This window comes from Cydia splendana, chromosome Z (assembly GCF_910591565.1).
Source record: "Cydia splendana chromosome Z, ilCydSple1.2, whole genome shotgun sequence".
NCBI classification, from domain to species: Eukaryota; Metazoa; Arthropoda; class Insecta; order Lepidoptera; family Tortricidae; genus Cydia; species Cydia splendana.
This window is the reverse complement of record NC_085987.1, coordinates 18,508,076-18,528,965: the sequence shown is the minus strand read 5'-3', so window position 1 is coordinate 18,528,965 and position 20,890 is coordinate 18,508,076. Positions and strand designations below refer to the sequence as shown.

Below are 20,890 nucleotides of genomic sequence, written 5' to 3'. Positions count from 1 at the left end.
AACTGTCTTGATAAGCGAAGCCGGCGGGCCGAAGGCCCGACGGCGAAGCATCGAGGCTTGCGAGGGCCGAAAGCCGACGTCCGCGTGGGGTAAAACACTTGGGAAGGGTTGGTTTTGCTTTGGGGTTTTGCCTTCGGTATTCGGCCCGCCGTTTCGCTTGTCTAAGACACTTTTACTATTGGGCCGTGATTAAGCTCCAACTTCCCGCTTAAGCCCCAAAGCAAAACCAACCCTTCCCAAGTGAGGCGGCAGGCCGAAGGCCCGACGCTGAGCTTCGAAACCCAGCGAAGGCCGAAGGCCGAGCTCCGCGTAGGGCCGAAGGCTGCAGTCTGTCTGTCCGCAGCTTTGCTCCGTGATCGTTAGTGCTAGATAAAATAGAAAGCTGAAATTTGGCCTGGATATATGTTATACCTATACCTAAATTAGTTACGCCGACAAAGTCGTATAAATAAAAACTAGAAAAAATAATATTAGGGTAGGCTAGGGTAGGCCCTACACGAAAAGTGGGGATGAATTTTTCTTCGGCTTAAATCTATAGTGTGTCGTTGGATAGTCTTTCAAAACGAATACAGGTCTTTAAACCCATTTTTTGATGAACATCATATTTTCGGAAATAATTGTTCCGAAGGAAAAAAAAGACTTCCCATCTTAATAAAAGTCCTGAAAAGATTATTTTGCTTGTTTTTATGTAGTATAAGTATACGATAGCTCCCGTTCAAGGCAGCCTATTTTGACGGACGGGTAATACGGAACCCTACACTGAGCATGGCCCGACATACTCTTGGCCGGGTTTTTTATATAAGAATACACTGAATAATTAAGTTTATTCATGATCTTGAGTCCAGTTAGGTACCTACTCTTTGGAGTCAGTTAGAAAACTTAGGACGTGAAATTCGACGAGTTCGCAGAGGGCGTTCACCGGGTTTGAGTTTCATTTCAATGACAATTAGACACGAAGATTAGCCCAAACCGTTGGGCAGTGCCAGTGGCCAGCGTAGCGTGGTCAGAATTGCGGACACCATGCGACCGGCCGGACGCGCAGCCCTCCTCACGCACCTGCTCGGTGTGCTCTCGTTCGGAAACATCGTGCTTGGCTCCGAGTATGGAGTACCAGTTGAGATTAAACTATGGGACACCGGGAGGACCCCCTTGTCGCACATGGTAGACGTGACTAATGAATTCGGCTTAAAGGTCTTGGCAGAACATAATTTTTTAAATGAAAATAACATTGCCTTCTCACCTTACGGTCTTATGGGTATACTCGTGGCGTTGTATGAGGGAGTTGACGGCGAAAGCTCTTACCAAATTCAAAAAGGAATGCAGCTGCCTTGGAACAGAAATGTCATGAGAATAGGCTTCAGAGATATCCACCGCACTTTAAAAGTGAGTATATGCACACATTTTTTTAATTTTACAAGTCTGTTAATATTTTTAGTCAATAATCGAGTTGACTCCGCATATTCCGCATAAAAAACGCAATAGGTAGTTAAGTAATGTACGAGTACGGTGTAGAGATGTAGTTGTAGACTGACTATTTTTTTTGTGTCCCAGTCTTCTGTTTTTCACATTCGTTTAATATATGGCCTATTCGGGAAATAAAATGAGGGAGGAGGATATAAGCGCTGTGACGCAACACGCAACACACTATACTTGAATATAAAAAGGTGCCTCCATACATAACATAAATAAACTGCTTTTTATAACCCTTTTCCATCTTGTTGTAGATGGGCAAAAATGTGTAATTTTCAGTGTTGAGACGGCCACATAGACAATAAAGGAGTAACCTATGTACTTACCTAGACCCCCGCAATATCTATAAAAAACTTTGCAGTATGTATGATGGTAGTTTGTGAGATGAAGGTACATTTTAGAAAAACAATACCTACAATTATATTAGTATTCGGTATTTTTACCTGAACTTTCCAATAAGTAGTCTATACATAGTTTCGTTCGGATGAACTATGCAATAAGTATTTAAATGGTCTACAATACATTCCTACAGTTTGATCAAGTAAAGTACCTATCCATTAAACTTTGACCGTGCTAAGTTTGCATAAACTTTTCAGTAAGAAAACGCGCGCATAATTACATATCCTTATAAGCTCTATACTTGACGTAGGTAGGGTTACCGATACAAGTTCGAGATTTCCTGACAAAATTCCTGATTTGCGGATATTTTTCTGACGCTCATATCAGCGACGTGGGGGGTTCGGGCTAGCCGTAAGCGATATCTATGTATGCTTGATACATTGTTTAAGCATATTAATTTAATTTTGGTTTGGATTTCTCTCTCTCCTCAGCATTATTATTCCCATCTGATTGTGGGGTCTGCTTTTCTGGTCTTTTCTGGTCTTTCTGGATTTATGTAAGTAAATTTGAATAATGTACCTTTTTAGGTACCTACATTATAGAAAAGTCTGCTAATTCACTAAAGTTCTTGACATTTTCGTATTTCGGTCGCATTCCTGACAAACGGCCGAAATTCCTGACATGTCAGGAAAATTCCTGTCATCTGGTAACCCTAGACGTAGGTAGCTATTGGCATAAAAATTTAGTTTAGTCCGAGGAGTCCGAGTCCAGTGCTGGCATGGGGGCTATAATATCTACAACGAACCGCCAGATCATTCCTTCCTGTGCTACTTCCGTTAAGTTATGCAATGCGATGTCTAATTACATAATAATTAATTATTTTAATTTGTATCTCCTTCGATCTCACGGGCCTATGAATCCCGGTCTTTTGATAGGCTTGCGTGGGGATATAGATCCAACACGTAGAGGCCCCTTGGAGAGCTTTAATGTCATGTAGAACGCCTGCTGGAGCCCGTTCACAGGTGCAACAATAGACACCCATGAACCGGTATCTAATATTGTTATTATATTTATAGGGAAAATCATTTATTTACATACAAGATATATACAGTGGTACTTCTAAACGAAATTAATAAAATAATAATGGAGTCAAATTAGTCTTTACTGGTCTATGCTCCATACTTATATTTACCTAGAGTCAGACCAAGAAAAGTCTGCAGCGGATTTGATAGCCCACGCAGTGTAAGTGTTATTTATACGTCATAATTTCATAAAACTTTGACGTTTAAAATAACACGTGCTCTGCGTGGGCTATCAAATCCGCTGCAGACTTTTCTTGGTCTGACTCTATTAGATAATCTATAAGGACTTGGTGTGTGTAATTGACAGCGATTAACCCATTAGGGCCACTTGCACCATCCCACTAACCCGGGGTTAAACGGATAAACCGTTAACCCACTGTCAAATTGTACTGGTAACCATGGTAGGTAACTCCAGGTTTAACCGGTTAACCCTGAGTTAGTAGAATGGTGCAAGTAGTAAAATTAACTGTACCTATTGTAAATTTTAGCTCAAACGTAAACGACGTTTAATTTCAAAGTGTGGTAATCGGAAATGAACTTATAGGGTCAAGCGGTCTACGGTACAGTGGATTACTTTTTTCTTATGGCGTAAGCGAATCGCGGTTGATTACCAGCCACACACTGCGAACTGTCAATTTATAGGGCCCGGTCAAACTTATATCTAGTGAACTGATAAGGGACAGTGGACAACTTTTTTACCTGAGGGCCATATTGCGCCTCAGAATTTTTCGCGCGGGCCACCGAGAGGGGGGGGGGGGGGGATCTGGTTGCTGCTGTTTGGAGCTGGGGTTTGGAGAGCCCTGTTCTAGAGCGCTATTAATAAATAAATAAATATTATAGGCAGGGTCACTACCCACTAGGCCAGACCGGTCGACAAAATACGGGACAAAAACGGGACCAGTGAAAATACGGGACGTGATACTTAAATACGGTGACAGTCCCGTATATATACGGGACGTATGGCAACCCTACTTATATCAGACCGTTGCTGGCTGGAGGGCGGCCGTACGGCGAAAACTGCAGCAGTGGACGTTATTGGCCTAGGATGGCATGGTCGCCCGATAAGGTCAGAGACCACAGGCGGACTGGTAATCTGGCAATGAAAAAACGAATACTTATTTTTTATTCAATTTTCCATGTATTGCAAAATAGAGTAGGTACAGTGAGCATATTATTAAAGGATTTTAGTAACTGAACATAATAGTAATACCTCACCTTGATGAAAAGCAAGTAATTTGAACCACCGAAACAAAAAATATTCCTGATAGACGCGAAGACTTAATTTGGAGTTCTGGACGCCAACCGATAAGTTCATTTGTGTTTGCGTTGGTGTGATAGGTAATTTACTGATTAAATATAGCCTCTTTTATTGTCATTTTCTTGAATTAGTAAAAGGTCACCATTCCGAATTGGGCTAGCACAGGGGTCGGCAAACTTTTCAGAAGAAAAGCCAACCCCAGTAGAAGTCTTCAGTTTCGCGTGTGCCGAAGAGACACGATTGTTGAATGTACCTGTATGTGGAAATAAAACAGTTTCAATTTTCATTTTGAGAGCGCGTTAAAACCCTTTAGGCTTGCGTGATGGAAACCATAGCCCATTGCGAGAGAAGGCCAGGCGTCAACAGTAGAACGCATATAAGATGGGTAATCAGATGATGATAGTCTTTAGTTAATATTTTAATATATTTTTCAGACATATTTTGTTCCAGAAGAAGGTTTTCTCGCAGGACTTGCATTAAACAACGAGAACGTAACATTTAATGAAAGTTACAAAAAAATCTTGCGATTTTATGGGTTTGATCTGGAAAATGACCAGTTGCCGACTACTCCTGCAAACAATGATACGAATGTGTCGTCGACACCAACCGACGGGGACGGCGCGGCGGTGGGGGCCGCCACCACGGCGGCGCCCGCGTCCGCAACCACGGCCGCGCCGAGCACGCTGGCTCGCGAGGACCTGTCCACCTCCGCCGTCGAAACAACTACCAACCCAAATGCGGAGACTATCAGCGACGTTGACATCCGAATGCCCACCTCGTCGCCAACCACTGGCAATTCAGCCGCGCCTAATGCTGAGAGTACTACACTTTTTAGTACATCACAAACGGAAACCACTACCAGTGCGACCACTGCAGACTCGAGCAGTACAGCCTCTACTAATGTAGACACAACTAACACTGAGCTTGTCACTGAAAATACAATGATTAACAGTACAACGTCCACGGCAGCAATTGCAAATTCTGTTGATATTGAAGTGACGACTGTTCCAAGTTCTTCTTCCACGTCTGTATCAGCAACATTTACAACAAATGAAGAATTAGAAAAGCCATCGATAGTAAGTGGTCAATTGTTAACCTCTGTCGCAGTCGACAGCACTACTACCACACAAGTACACGAGTCCGAAACTACGGAGCAGCTTAATACTGGTGCTTTCGACACCACAGAGACTATTAGAACAACAGAAAATGGTGAATCCACCGTTGAAACGTTAGAGCGCCGTAAAAAATCTATTGCTAATTTTATTTTTACGAATCCACCATATATACACGAAAACGTAATTTACAGAGGATTTGATATACCGATACCTGTACAGAATAATCCTAATCTTGGAAACGACCAAATGTTTTTGGCAAATGGATTGAAAAGTGTTCAGGTCAGTAAGCCATCATGCTAATTCAACCCATTTGATAAGCGCTAATGTTACTGTTGGTATGATTGATCTTTAATTAAATTTCATAGACCGATGTAGAATAAAATTGTAGATACGACTACCCGTTATGTAGCAAGCAACATTCAACTTTCATAGCAATTATCAGCACGGCTACCACGAGTTGGTGTTTGACATTTACATTAGCGACTTCGTGAACTCGATCGCATTCCCTCTCTATCGTAGTATCGCACGAATACATCAGTGCGAGCGAGATGGACTGCGATCCAGTTTACGCAACGTTAACGTAAACGTCAAGTGTCGACTCGTGGTACGGCTACCAGTAAGTTGTAAGGAAATGCACACCTACCTACTCATATATTCTAGTCTAGAACAATGCTCTAGATTAGTTAGGCATACTATTCAAAAGAAGATAATTTAGAAGTAAATTGAAATGATGGGTATGTATGTATACTGTGCAGGTGTCTTACATGCAATACGACGCAGTGCTGGAGCACGCGTACCTGCCGCACCTGGAGGCGGCGGCGTTGCGGCTGCCGCTCGATAGCGAGCGCTACTACCTGCTGGCGCTGCTGCCGGCGCGCGCTCACCCGGCCGAGCTGGCGCGCCTGCTGACCCGCCTGGCGCGCCACTCCGACCTGCGCGACGTGTACGCCGCGCTGCGCCCGCGACAAGTACGCGCCACGCTGCCCAGCTTTACTGTCAAAGGCCATGTCACGCTTACTGCTGACTTACAAAAAGTAATTGAAAAGAAGTAGAATTTGACACACATTATTACTTAATATAAGTAGGTATTGTACCTAACCTAAAGACGGACGTATAGGTATAGTAGGTACCTAACGAAAATAAATATAAGTATTTTCAACAGTTTCGAATGTGCAAAAATGTATTTAAAAAAGGTTTTGCTAACTAAGTACATAACCCTTTAAAACCAGGCTGACAGTTCAAAAACCCGGCCAAGTGCGAGCGGGCTCGCGTTCGTGAAACGCGAGTGAATTGCCTTTAAAAAACCCTTAGGGGTCGGATCAAAAACTAAGTAATTAGTCCGACTCACGCTTGACTGCATATTTCTAATAGATTTTACTGTTTCCTCAAACTTTTAGACCCAGTAGTTTCGGAGATAAAGGGGGAGAGGGGGTCAATTATTGGCTATTTTCTTAAATAACTTCTAAACTATTTATTTTAAAATTACCTACAAAAAATATATTTGAGATTCTCAAAATGAGCTCTTTCTTTGGTATGTAACACGATAAAGTTTAAACAACATTATTTTTTAATTTTCTCATTTACCCCCCAAAAGTGGCCTCCATGTTTAAAATTCTTTTGTTTACGTAAGATGTCCGTCTTTGGGTCACGAATTTACATATGTGTACCAAATTTCAACTTAATTGGTCCAGTACTTTTGGAGAAAATGGGCTGTGACAGACGCACGAGTGATATAAGGGTTCCGTTTTTTCCTTTTGAGGTACGGAACCCTAAAAATAACAATCGTATGTCAGTCTTTTTTTTATTTTATTATTATTTGTTAGCCTGTTCACTGTTGTGTCCCACTGCTGGGCAAAGGTCAGTCTTACTCATTGAATATATACATAGAACACAAGTTTGAAGTGCCGTATGTGGGAAACATATCTCCCTCAGTCTGGTAAAGGGATAATAATGTCGTGTAACATATCAAATGAAAGAGCATTTATAAAGGGAGTATTACTGTGCAATGTTCTGCCGCCAGAATACAGCACTATTAGCACATCCCGTAAACCATAGGGTAAGTAACAGGTTTTCACAGCTTATTTGTTAATATTACATTGAAGCATCAAGGCGGTTTCGGTTTACTGTTTGTGCTAGTGGTGTCCCCTACGCAAAACTGCGACACCACTAGGATTTTTATAAATAGTTTTGAAGCTATTTAGGAAAACATGCTGAAATTTACCACTCGCTCGCAATAACTATTAGATAAATACCTACATCTTGCAATGTGTTGAACAAGCAAGTGAATTATAGAAGGGTAAGTAATAGTACATTATTGTCGAGGCTCGGAAGTAGCAACTTGCAGGCTGAGGATTCGTTTTAAACGGACGACCTTGGGAGTCCGTTTAATTGAATCCGAAGCCAGCAAGTAGCCTTCCAGCCGAGTCATATATAGTGCTTTTCTCAAAAATGGTGCAAGAAATATAAATATCATAGAAATATTTTACAAAAGCAACGTTCTTACGTATATATTTTCACAGAAAAAAGTAGAAACAATTGAAAAAATTTGCTTTGCCGCCTTTTTATTTTTTTAATAAAAAAATAGAAATGTATTTTTCTGCCGAAAATACGCCAACCTATTTGAGACAGCTAAATAGTCGCGGTACTAATCATCTGTTTGGCTGTTTAATGGGCCTGTGCCTTCGTTTGATATGGCCATTTCAACTTTTAAAAAGTTTGGAACTCGACAAATAATGGAATTTGTATGCAACATTGCAGTCCCAAAATCGAGACTGCAATGTTTTTAACTTTTTAATTTTTGACTGACCATAAACTACGCGCTTCGCGACCTATTTTTTAAACGGCAAAGTCGACTTTGCCGTCCATTTTTGAGAAAATGATGTTTATTGTAGCTGGGCATCCGAGACGTGTTCGAGCCGCGCCAGCGCGACTTCACGCCGATGACGCCGCAGGCGGGCGTGTACGTGCGCAGCATCGAGCAGGCCGTCTCCGTGGCCATTCGCAAGTACGGGACCGACGACCGCAACATCAGTAGTGAGTGCTTACATCATGTATATGTCGTAGTCAGATCGTATAATCCGCCGTATTACATTACGGCTAGCCGTTTTCAAAAACAGGGGCGTTTTGAAATGCGGCGGTTCGACGATTAGCCGGATTGTCATTGCGATACGTTCTTCAATAAGGCGGCCTACGTTTAGCCGCATCGTACTACTATTTTAGATTGTAGAGTGACCAGTTCTTTCGGTCGCCTACGTAACCGGAGTTTGACAATGTTTGCAATTTAATTTATTTTTACCATGGTCCCACCGCACTACATGTGTTTCTTTTCCAAAACATTTCCTTCACAACTTAAATAGACGGAGCCCCGCAAGCGGGGCTCCTATTTCTGGGCGGTTTGCCCTTCGGGCATCTGAAGCTACCTAACGAACCTAACCTACTTACCTACCTACGTTTTTTTGCCCAAAGTGTAATGTTTTCACGGACCTCTCACTAAATCAATAGGTAGGTAGGTTAGGTTCGTTAGGTAGCTTCAGATGCCCGAAAGGGCAAACCGCTCATAAATAGGCGGGGCTCCGTCTAGTTAAGTTACGAAGGAAATGTTTTTTGAAAAGAAACAGTCCGACGAACTCCAGATTTGATGGACACCCCAGCGTTTGTCAGGCAGCGCCACGGGTGTTAAAAATGGGAACTAAAAACTGTCAAAGCGGCGGCTAATGACTCGCTGTATTACATTGCGGCTAGCCGTGTTGAAGAACGTATGGCGCCGAATACATTCCGGCGGATTCTCATTCAGCCGCATTGAATCCGGCTAATCGTTAAACCGCCGCATTTCAAAACGCCCCTGTTTTTGAAAACGGCTAGCCGTAATGTAATACGGCGGATTATACGATCCGACTGCGACATATATACCATACTTATCTACATCTTTATATATATGTATATATATACCATACTTTTGAACACTTTCTGAGATGCCTTAACCTAGAGATGGGTAACTACCCGGGTAAATACCCGAGAGCGGGTATTTACCCGGTAAATACCCGATATTTACCTACCCGCGGGTAAATACGCGGGTATTTTCGTTTTTCTTCTAAATTTGATGTGTTTAATGGTATGTGAGTATAAATAAGATTAATTTAAGTATTTTTTTTATAATGTTACATAAAATGTATGTTCAAACTAATTACGAAAAGGTTGCTATGAGGTGAAGTTCGATTTTAACATATCAGTCCAATTAGAAAAATCGTGTAAAATCATTCCCTGGCTTCCGGAAATGTTTTAAAATGCTTTTAATATACATTAGAAAGATGAAAATAAAGAATACTTATGAATGATAATAAAAAAAAATTGTGCAGTATCCCAACTTGGGAAGCTTATAAGTCAAACACATTTAGTTTTAGGACAAAAATGTATATAACCTTTTTTGTAGAAAATTATGTCTACTTTAGTTTGTACATACAACACTTTTCGATATTAATGACAGATTCCAAGAAATATGAAAAAGTTCACTTTTGCCCCCCTCCCCCCAACCACACCCCCCGCCGACCGAAGTTGGAATGTGTATTATCAACGTATAAGTACGATAATTTACTCAAGTCTAAAAAAAATACTCTTATGACGGCGTTTTTTTAATATTTATCAAAATTGTACTAAAAATTCCTTAGTTACAACTGCAACTGCAACTAAACCATTTCATTTTAAATGACACACAATAATTACAGCCATTAACTCGGTTTATATCTCCACTTTAACACAAATCGACATGTGCAACAAGAAATGAATCTACCCGTCCATTTGGGTAGATACGGGTAAATACCGGGTAGATGGGTATTTACCGGGTATTTACCTGGGTGGGTAAATTGGGTAAATACCCGCGACCCATCTCTACCTTAACCAGTAAAAAGTGACATGAGCGAATTTACCCGATACTTTTGTTCTCCTAAATAAAAAACGAGTTATTACTTAATTTTAGGGTTGTTAATATGTAGTTACATTGCTTACGGAATAATTAAGTCACAGTCCAGTAACTGTTAAGCGAAGACATAGGATAGATGGCGGAGGCGGGCAGCATGCGCGCGTTCGGAACGCTGGCGTCCTTGGTCCTCGCCCTGTATTTACATCGCGCAGGCGAGGTGTGCCCATGAAGTGTGACCTGTCGAGGGCGTAAGTGGCGTAACGTAAGGCTACATTTGACCAACCTCGGCATCTACCTACTTTTTGCTGAGAGTCTAAGAATAGAATCTTGAGCGTAAACATTCAAAACTTCAAAGCTTCCAACCTTTCTAAATTCAAAAATTCAAGACTTTTAATAATTTTGTGAGAAAACTGTACCTACTCGTATAATACCTACATATTTGGCAAGTAATATCGGATCATCTTACACTACAAGAACAGGAATAAATCTAAAAATATATAAATTTGTAATAAAATAAAATCGAAAATAAGTTAAATTTGTACAGAGCCCTCGGTGGGCTAGTCCGATTCGCACTTGTCCGGTTTTTTTAATTTTCAATTTCACATTAAACTCCCGTCAGGTTAGAATTTATTATGGAAGCACATGGAGCTTACAACAAAAAGTAGTTGGTAGAAATAGCGATTTTTATCTTTATATGAAAAATAGGTATGTACCTAATATGGGAAATATTTAGATGATGACACAACACAGTTGGTGGTGGTAGTGGAGCGCGAACGGCGCCGCCGCTGGGGTCAACGCGACCGCGGCCGCGCGGTCACGCTTCCGCGCCTTCCGCCAAACATCCTTCACTCACGTCCATGTACGTACCTAACGTACGTTTACTAAATTGATTTTACACTATTAATTAAATTGGCAACCGTGAAGGACGACGTTACGCGTCGTCGTGCCCCAATCATTTTAGCTACAGATAATCTGTAGTGTAGGCGTATTAACTAGGTACCTACCTACAGTATCAAGTATTTTTTATTTAGGTAAGGATAGGATAGGTTTTATACAGGCCTGAGTGAGTTCGAGTCATCAGTCTTATCGTTAATAGTTGTAAAATATGTAACATTTTCCATGGTCTCTGGAGTAAAGCAGTCCCCGTGACGGTAAAAATCCACGTACGAGTTGGAAAATACGGTTCTACGTCGACTGACTTAACACTTAACCACAGACCAACCCCTAAGGCGGTGTTCTACTGTGCACTTAATTAGAGTAGCATGGTAGCGAGCGAGGGTGTGTAGCATCCTCTTCAAATAAGCGAGATGGGTCCGCGGGGTGCGGTGAGGCGAAAACCGCGAAAACGAAGCGCGCGCCATCTGGCCGCTGCTTACGGCGCGGCGTGCAACATATTCCTCGCACACATCCTTCCTATGTTTTGTATAGTCTGCAAAACGTAATTCAAGACCAAAAAAGTAAGAAAATGTTGCCACTGTTTACTAGCGCGTCTTGTATTTATGTAAAAATAAGTAAATAAAAGTACTTTTTAAATCGTAGGAGTAAAATTACTGAGATGCAACGGATAGTTGTTTGGCCGGATACCGGATATTCGGCCTGACCATCGGCCGAATATACGGTCAGCGGAACTATACCTACATTTCGGTTTTTCAGGTGCGCATTATGTAGGTTTGACCTGTTTCCTAGTGAACGTTCGCGCGGACACATTTCTAGGTTCGAAATGAGTGCGCGTGCAAGTCAGTGGAATGTTTATATTGTTTTAAAATAATAAACAAGTACGATTATGACCGTGACTGTTTCTTAAATCCAATTTGTTTACTCCGAAATCAAGCAATGGTATCTGGTGTATCCGGTATTCGGCCGGATAGTAGGTCACTATCCGGTATCCGTCCGGATTTTAAAATCAACCGAATAACCGAATATCCGGTGCATCTCTAAAAATTACAACACTTCATGTGTGTCATGCAATAACCGGCCAAACTTCATAACCGGTTTCGGTTACGGTTATGCCCGAAAAATAACCGAATATCGGTTATAATCGGTTACGGTTACTTTCGACAGAAAATTATAAATTTACTATGAAGTAATTAAAAAAATACGAAAATAAAGGTACAGTATTAGGAAATGTGAGAATACCCAAGTAACACAAAAGTAGCTGAATATTGTTTGAATAATAGAGCATGCCGTACTGTATGCTGAATAAGGTAGCTGTATATCGTCTGTATAAGCGCTTATACAGACGTTATACAGAAGGTTTGGGCGCAAAGTCCGCTAGCCCACGCCGCTTATTACTGAATAACAGTAATGTAATAGCTGTATAAGTGTGTGCCCACACATTGAATCGCTGAATAACACTTGTATAGAGGCTGTCAAAAGCTTCTATACCACTTTTAAACCAAAGTTATCCAGCTTTGTACACAATGCATCAGTTATTCACACGTTATGAAGCGTTTGGTTCCAACGTGCACTTTTACAGAAAATATATTCAGATATTTGTGTTAAATCAATGATTTGTCTTCCATTTTAATTTGTGAACTCGTGTCAAAGTGTAGTTTCTGAAGTGAATACTTACAAAATAAGGAGGACATCACCCATATATTTATTTGATGTTTACATAACTTCAATTTCATTGCGCATGCGACTTTACTGTTAATATATGGTTTACTAACGAAAGGGCCAAAAACGTTTCCCAAAGTATCACATCCCAAACTATGTTTCCCAAATTATCATTTCCCAAAAAAACGTTTGGCAAAACAACTTATCGCAATTTTTTAGTTAGCAATAGTCTTTTTTGGCAAGTTTTTGTTTAGCAAATAATTACTTGGACAAGTTTCATTTTACCAAGTATTATTTAGTCAAATGTATCATTAAGCATAACTTACATGTCCCAAAATATTGCATATTGCATGGCATACAATTAACATACCAATAGAGGGCTTGCAGTATTTTTATTTTTGCTTTCATTTGAAATACTTAATCCCGACCTTGGTCTTTTTAAGATTTTGGTTATGTTTTACGCAAACGGATGTGATTTGTTGAACCATAAATATTATAATGTTTAAGAAAAAAAAACCGGTTTCTATGGGGGCCGGTGAAAGATTACTGTACATAGTCGGTGCACTATATAGAAAAGGAGGTAAAACCACCCACTTTTCTAGTAGCATTTCGTTTCTGTAAGGCTCGCAGTTCTAACCTAACCTAACCTATTTTTGTTCGGTCCTGTGAGGATCGCAGTTCAAACCTAACCTAACCCACTTAACGGCGCATGCAGTGCGATGTATGGGGGTTTGAACGGGAGGGGATATTAAGTTTGGCATCATTATACTTTATACAGTACATTTTATGGTTTAGGTATCCTAGTGGGGTTTTCCAGGTCAAGGTCCGGGTCCAGATAAGAGCCCGCATCCAGGTCCAGGGCCAGCTCCGGGTCCGAGTCTAGGTCCGTCAGGTCCTAGGGTCAGGGTCCGAACCGGGTGCGGATTTAAATAGAGATGCCTACCTATTTGCCAAATTTGCGAGTGACAATTTGACCAAACATCTTTTTGGAATATAATATTAGCCAATAAAAAACGTTTGCTAAATAAGTTTTTGTCCTAATAATATTTGACAAAGTAAAATCATGCCAAATGATAATTTGACCAAATAAATTATATGCGAAGTGTGACTTTGCTAAAGGTTCCTTTGGGAAATAAAACTATTGCGATAAGTTTGTTGGGAAGTGAAATTTGGCCAAAGGTATTTGGCCGAAACGAAAGTACACCTTAATATATATATACATTTTATTTAAAATTTTAAAGCGCCGCGTAAATAATGCACTGTTTAAAAAGTAAATATAGAAAATGTACTACTCCACTTTTAAATTTGAATTTTTTTTGCAGTGTTTAGATGTTTTAGTGATAGAAAATGTACTTTAACAAGTTATGCTACGATAAAACTAGTTTTATAAATGAATAAAAATGGGATTTTCAGTTCATTTTCAATTCCTATATAATTGTAGAGGTTAGAATATGAGCAACCGTAATGGCGTCCGACTGTGCTGAATATAAGCTGCTGCCACAGCTATTTTGTGCTAAGTTTCTGAATAAGCATTCACATTATTCGCGTTACTAAGCTACATGTTAGATAATAATGGTTTTAGAACAACAAGTTTTGAATAACATCAGTATAATAGTAATTGTTTTCTCAATCTTAAAGCCTATTAGGGTTCTGTACACAAATAGTAAAAACCACATAGATCCTCACTAGTTTGATGAGAAACATTATAGGTATGTAACACGGGCAATATTCAATCCTACTTCCTACTAATATTATAAACGCGATATAATATTTTAGTTATATGATAAATCTGGGGGCACGGCAGATTACACAGTTATTTTTTCCGTTATCAGTTCCGACAAATATGTAGTAGGTAAAGGTATACGCAAAGATATACGAAGTGAGTACGAAGATGTGTATAGTATGAGTATGGTATGAATATGAATATGGTATAGGTGCGAAGGTGCGGGTATATTAGTAGCGGGTATCACGGGTATGAGTACAAGTATAGTTTGGTATGGGCAGTATTGTTTAGGTATGAGTACGAGTATAGTGTGGGATGGGTATGAGTAGACCCACTTGAAACCTAAAAACAGTCTGTTCAAAATCGATTGATCGATTGTGGAGAATCGATTTCGCTATATTTTTTTAATGGGGGTGATTATTTAATTTTTCTCATACCCAGTCCAGTCTACAAGTTTTTAATGCAACAATATCAATAACTAGCATTTGACACCTTGTTTGCCAACTAGCAACAACCTTAAATGGCCATTGGTAAACTTTATCTCGTTGCAGTAAGGTATGCAAATGGTCAGTTAACAGTGTTTAGGATGGTAGCTAGCAATTGTTTTACGTCATTAAAACGACAATGCATCTTGTGTAAAATAACAAATCGAAGAGAATTGTTAAGAAAACTATACCTCGATTTTTTAAATAATGGTTGGATTAAAGAATAAATACGCAAGATGCGTTCAAAATAAAATAAAAACACGCTCAAGCTCAAAGCAATCAGGCTCAAGTAGCACTGTTGACCGTGTAAAAAGCTACGGAACCCTCTCCACCGCGCACTTGTTGATACTAAGCAGTAGTTTGAATAGCGCTTCTCATTGCGTTCATTTTGCAGCTTTTAGCAAGAAAAGATAGTATATGTGTACTAAAATCGCTATAACTTAAGTATAAGTGTTGTTTTAGTATTTATTATTCAGACGTAATGTCTATAAAAGCCATAACTAACCCATATATGCAGCTACTGAATAACAAATAATATGTGGATTTCATTACAGCTTCCAGTAATAGCGTCCACCTTTATTCAAAAACTAGCATTAAAACAGAAACTGCAACCGCTTTTATACAGTTGAAAGTCTTCACCGCCGCTTCTTTTCAGCATTTAGTAGCCACTATCACATTAATTATATCTCACAACACAAAATATATACAGCTAATTGCTGCTAATGCTACTATTATGCAGCTTTTAGTAACCACAAATGCTTTAAGCTGAATAATGTCTGACTAACTGTGTAAGAAATAAGTATTATTCAGCTTTAATATGCAAAACCGATACTATGCAAAATTTATTCAGCATTTATTGGTATATAGTAGGGTGGAGCGAAATCCAAAATTCTTGAATATAGCAATGGAACCCCTCTAAAAGGATGTCTAATTTTTTATTATTTAAGGGAAAAATAATTTAAAAAATATTGGTATATACTTTTAGCCCTCTACTATTCGATTATATACAGGGTGATTCAGGAGACGTGAGCAGGACTAACACTGCGCATTTCGTAAATTATAAGCAAAAATTTCGTATCAGTATTAGTGAGGTTAACGTTAATTTTCTAGCTGTGTTGAAAAAAAAAGTTATTATTTTATTTACGACATGCATGGTCACCCTAACATTAGAATACTAAACTAGGTACCGATATTCTGTGTCAAATTGAATGTCATCACTGTCATCACGGTCTGGTTACTTTTGAAAACTCGTATCTCACTCAAGTCTGACAGTTTATTTTCTTCGTAATCAATATTCTGTCATTACGGTTAAAGAGGTTTTATGTTTATTAATTAGGTCTTGTAGGGTGACCATGATTGTAGAGAATTAAATTTGCCCTAACTAAAAAGCTAAAAAATAGGAAAAAGTGTGGTTGTTTCACCTAAATACGACGGTGATCGATCAATTATCAGTTACTGAGTGTGCAGGATTAGTCCTGCTCACGTCTCATGAATGACCCTGTATAGCAATATATGTATATTTTTAATATATTTAATTTATGCTTATTTTTTTTTAAAACAAGTTTTATTCATTAAATAACATCATTTTCATACAGATATACTTGATTCCTATACTTATTTTTGTTTATAACGTATATTTTTATGACACGGTAAAACCACGTAAATAGGGGTTTTATGGAAAATGCCTTTTAACCCGGATATTGTGCACAAATTGGAGTTTACAACCCATAACAGAATCGTGAAAACTATTTTGAACATGATAAGATAATAAAAAGAATACTAATATAAGTATATATATGCCTAACATACGTGTGAACATGACCCAAAAAGGGCGTAAGCGACGCCGAAGGGCGAAATTTGACGCTTATTTAAACATATAAGTAACCCTTTTTTTGCAGTAAAATGATACTTTTCGTAATCAATAACATCGTTACTTTGACACAAGAATGTCTAAAAAAAATAACTCATACAATTTTTTTACACTGTAGCATTTTCCTTGTTTTGCATGAAATTGCTGTTTAATATGAAATTTTAAAATTATATTATTGCATAAATGTTGAAATTGCACTAAAATTTTGGTAATAACTTATTAAGTATTATATAATTTCAATGTAATGTACACATATTAGTGAAATAGTATATTTTAATAATTGATGAAAATTTACCCTTATTAATTTCTTTAGCGGCCGAGTATAGGGCTAAAAGTAGTGTTGATTTTGAAACTCAATGTAATCACTACGAGGGTCGCACTGAAAGATTCGGGAATGGGACACTTAGAAATAACGTAACTCTTTATAAAACTTTTAAGGTATATTCCATTTGGTTGTCATTTGTATTTAAGAATTACTGGCAATTTGAAAATTGTATGTCGAACATTATTTGAATTTTTGGCCAAGTGATTTTTCGGATCATATTTTTAAACGGTTTTCAATATGCCCTCAGCGAACAAATAAAAGTTACAATGGGCTTCTGTTATTTTTTTATGAACTAGAGTTCATCGTACGCTCGTTTGCAGTTAAAATTAAATATGAAAGTCACTTTCATTTTATCCCATGGGTGATCTTAAAGAAGCATGTCATTCCAAAGCGACGTCAAAAATTAAAATCGCATTTGTGCTGTTAATTAAAAAGACTGCCAAAAAAGTTGCATATCGGCAGATTTCGACATTCCTAAATATTCATATGACAACAGTAAAAAAATCTTTTATATATATATATATATGTAAAAAAACTTCAATTCCGTTGGCTACTCCACGAATTTCATACAAAACCACTAAGGCCCCAAAATCGCCATACAAAAAGGACTTTGGGATTATGAGCCGTGTGCATTACAGAATGATTACTTTCAAAAGAAAATTTATATGCGTGGTCAGTTTGAGTTTAAGTATGCATTACAATAAAGATTGACTGTCTAGATGCGACAGTTTTCTCTATTCCCGACATTTTCAGTGCAACCCTCGTATAATCTACATGACAAACTGCAACTTTTGGTACCGGTTCCACATTGATAATCAAATTTTTATTTTTTTCCATACAACGACGCTCCACCCTAGTATATAGGCCCACAAGGCCCACATATTTTCTTAATCCGAATTTAGTAATTTCCACCGCTTATACACAAAATTTATGCAATCTTAATTTGAATAAGATGATAATTTTACTCTATTATCCTGCTTGTGTGTTACTTGGGTAAGTCTTCGTTTTTTAATAAAACACAAAATTCAGTAAAGTAAAATATGACCTTGGACGTGATACAATATTCAATAAAAATATTTCATAAAGAAGGGAAGTAAATTTCGTATATTTTCATTATTAAAGTACACGAATGACAAAACTTATAGTCACAGGCGTCACAGCCAAAAAAGGCAGGATTTCGTTGTTATTAGATGATAAAAACATAGAATCTAAGTCATAAATAAATAACCGTAACCGGTTATTCGGTTATAACCGAATATTTCGGTTACGGTTATAACCGATTTGCATTCCCTAATGGGGTTGGCCGGTGGAAGTTTTTAGCAGATGGCGCCATCATAGCTTGCCCCGTCAATCCCTAGAATTGTGTCAAATTTTTGTTTTTTTAATACCCTGGATGCCAGCTCTTTAAGCCAAATCTCATAGAAAAAGGGGCAAGCTATGATGGCGCCATCTAGGCAAACCTTTGACAGTTGCCAACCCCATTACTAATAAATAAATTATCTTAGCGTGATTATTTATCAAAAGGAATTTACTATTTTACAAACAAATTATTGCAGTGGCAACATTGTCTTACTTTTTTTGGTCTTGAATTACGTTTTGCAGTTTAGGTATGTAAAAAACCTTGCTCCGCTGAGCTGTTTCCACTAGAGCTGCGCTGAGCGAGGATCGGCAGGTAAATGAAGTGTTTCTATTAGTTCATAACAAACACAACCTGCGCTACGCATCCTCGCACATTTCTGGTCTTTTATAAATAGCTGCATTGTATAAAAATGTCTAGAAGTATGGAAACACAAGAAAATTCCTATTTTGATTATTGCACTACAAAAGAAAAAAACACCAAACAGATTTACAATGTAAATGAAGGTAGTAACAGGCGATTTCTTCCAGAACAGGTATTGAACGAATATACTAATTAGAAGAAAAAGAAAATTACACATACATACATATAAATTTGATACCAAGATTTTGAGGGCGCTCAAGTATTTTTCATTATTTTCATTTATATTTTAATGTCCAATTTACTTGTGTTCGATTTCCTATCTACATATTTAATTAGATTCAGGCCCACTTGCACCATTCCACTAACCCGGGGTTAACCGGTTAAACCTGGATGGTTACCAGTACAATTTGACACTGGGTTAACGGTTTAACCGCTTAACCCCGGATTAGTGGGATGGTGCAAGTAGACCTTAGTTATTTAATTGTTGGGTTTTATCTATAGCGCCACTTGCACCAATCCACTAACCCGGGGTTAACCGGTTTACCAGTACAATATGACACTGAGTTAACGGTTTACCTCGGGTTAGTGGGATGGTCTAAAGTGGCCCTACGAGTAAGATAAATGTCCTTAAAGGGGGTAAGTTAGGTATTTATAAAATAACATCCCATAGGTAGACTACACACTAAACAAAGCCAGGCAACTTTAAAAGTTGTGGTTTCGCAGTGGGTACCGCCGGCGAAAGCGTAGGTAAAACAAAGCGGCAATACAAATAATAGTGGATTCGAGATTGTGTACTTTGAATCCCTCCATTGTTTTGACGCGTTCTGTTCAGTAAGAGTAGAGACACGGCACGGCGCGGGTGCGACATCAGCGTAGCGCACAATGTCTACGGCCAGCACAGACCTCTAGATTCGTAATAGGCAAGTATTCTTACTAGAGGCCAAGTTAGTTTGGTTGAACCATGACGCAGCAATGCTTGTTGCGTGCGCTGTGCGTCCGCGGCGCGGCGGCGGCCATGGCGCAACGCGGCGACACGCGCGTTTGCGTCTATTGAACCACTCTCGCGTGCTCACCAATCACCATCATGATAACGACATTACTCGGCCTGAATGCTTAATCGCGAGTTTAAATTGCGATTTGCAAATAGCCTGTTTTGTGCATGCGCCTGAAATGAATCAGTACCTAGGCAAATATTGGTCACTTAATTGTTTCCGGTCTGCTACAGTTCGTTTATTTTGTTTCACCAATTATGATAACCATCGATACTACTATTCGAGGTCGCTTACCATTTTTATGAAATTCAATTAGGTAGATTGTGGACAACGCAGATGACCTAGTTTGTGTAGATACAAAAAAAAACAAAATCAACACCTTAGATACCCTCTAAACAAGATGTTAAGCAGTATCAATAGATTCATTATTTTTGTTTCAGGGTATGTCAACCGGCCCCCAGTCCATTTCTCGGCGACGTATCCCTTCCTGTACTTCGTGATGGACGCCAGCATTCACGTCGCCCTCATGGCTGGGAAAATGGTGGATCCTCTCAATTCAAGAATATTATAGTTAAATCTAAATGAACCTTCAGCTAGGCTGTGATTAATCGCCACGCCACGCGCCACCGTGTAGTTATCTCGTAAGTGGCATTGCGCAACTCGCACAACAATCCGGATGTACCTACCGGAGGCACGCAGTTGGCCAGACATTCTCGGTCACTGGTTTGCTTTAAAATCTGAGTATTTGCCAGAGTACGCACTTTTAAGAAGTAAATTTTTATTTAACTACATATTTTAGTATTCTTTTTTCTTCCATTTGATCGTTGTTAAGTACCTATTAGGTACATATTCATAATTGTGCACTTAATCTAATCTGCCTGGTGAAGGTTACTTAGAAATGATTATTAAAAGTAGGTATATGCTACGAAAAAATAGAAAACCTGTACAAATCCAAAACTAGTATTTTTGTTACCTTGGTAATGCCCCTTTCTGTTTAGTCTCGGCACACTTTTTGTTGAAGATGCGGGCACCATAAATAC

The 20,890-nt window shown here is 38.9% G+C and overlaps 1 protein-coding gene and 1 long non-coding RNA gene across 2 annotated transcripts in view; both read left to right on the top strand.

Annotated features, from left to right (window-relative positions):
• LOC134804941 (uncharacterized) overlaps positions 1-20,890 on the top strand; it is a 384,312-nt gene that overhangs the window by 331,445 nt on the left and 31,977 nt on the right. The window lies entirely within an intron of this gene.
• On the top strand, positions 861-20,553 carry LOC134803997 (transmembrane channel-like protein). Its single transcript, XM_063776850.1, has 5 exons — positions 861-1,383; positions 4,584-5,543; positions 6,020-6,298; positions 8,156-8,297; positions 20,291-20,553. The coding sequence occupies exons 1-5, from the start codon at positions 1,021-1,023 to the stop codon at positions 20,419-20,421; spliced, it is 1,875 nt and encodes a 624-aa protein (XP_063632920.1). The 5' UTR covers positions 861-1,020; the 3' UTR covers positions 20,422-20,553.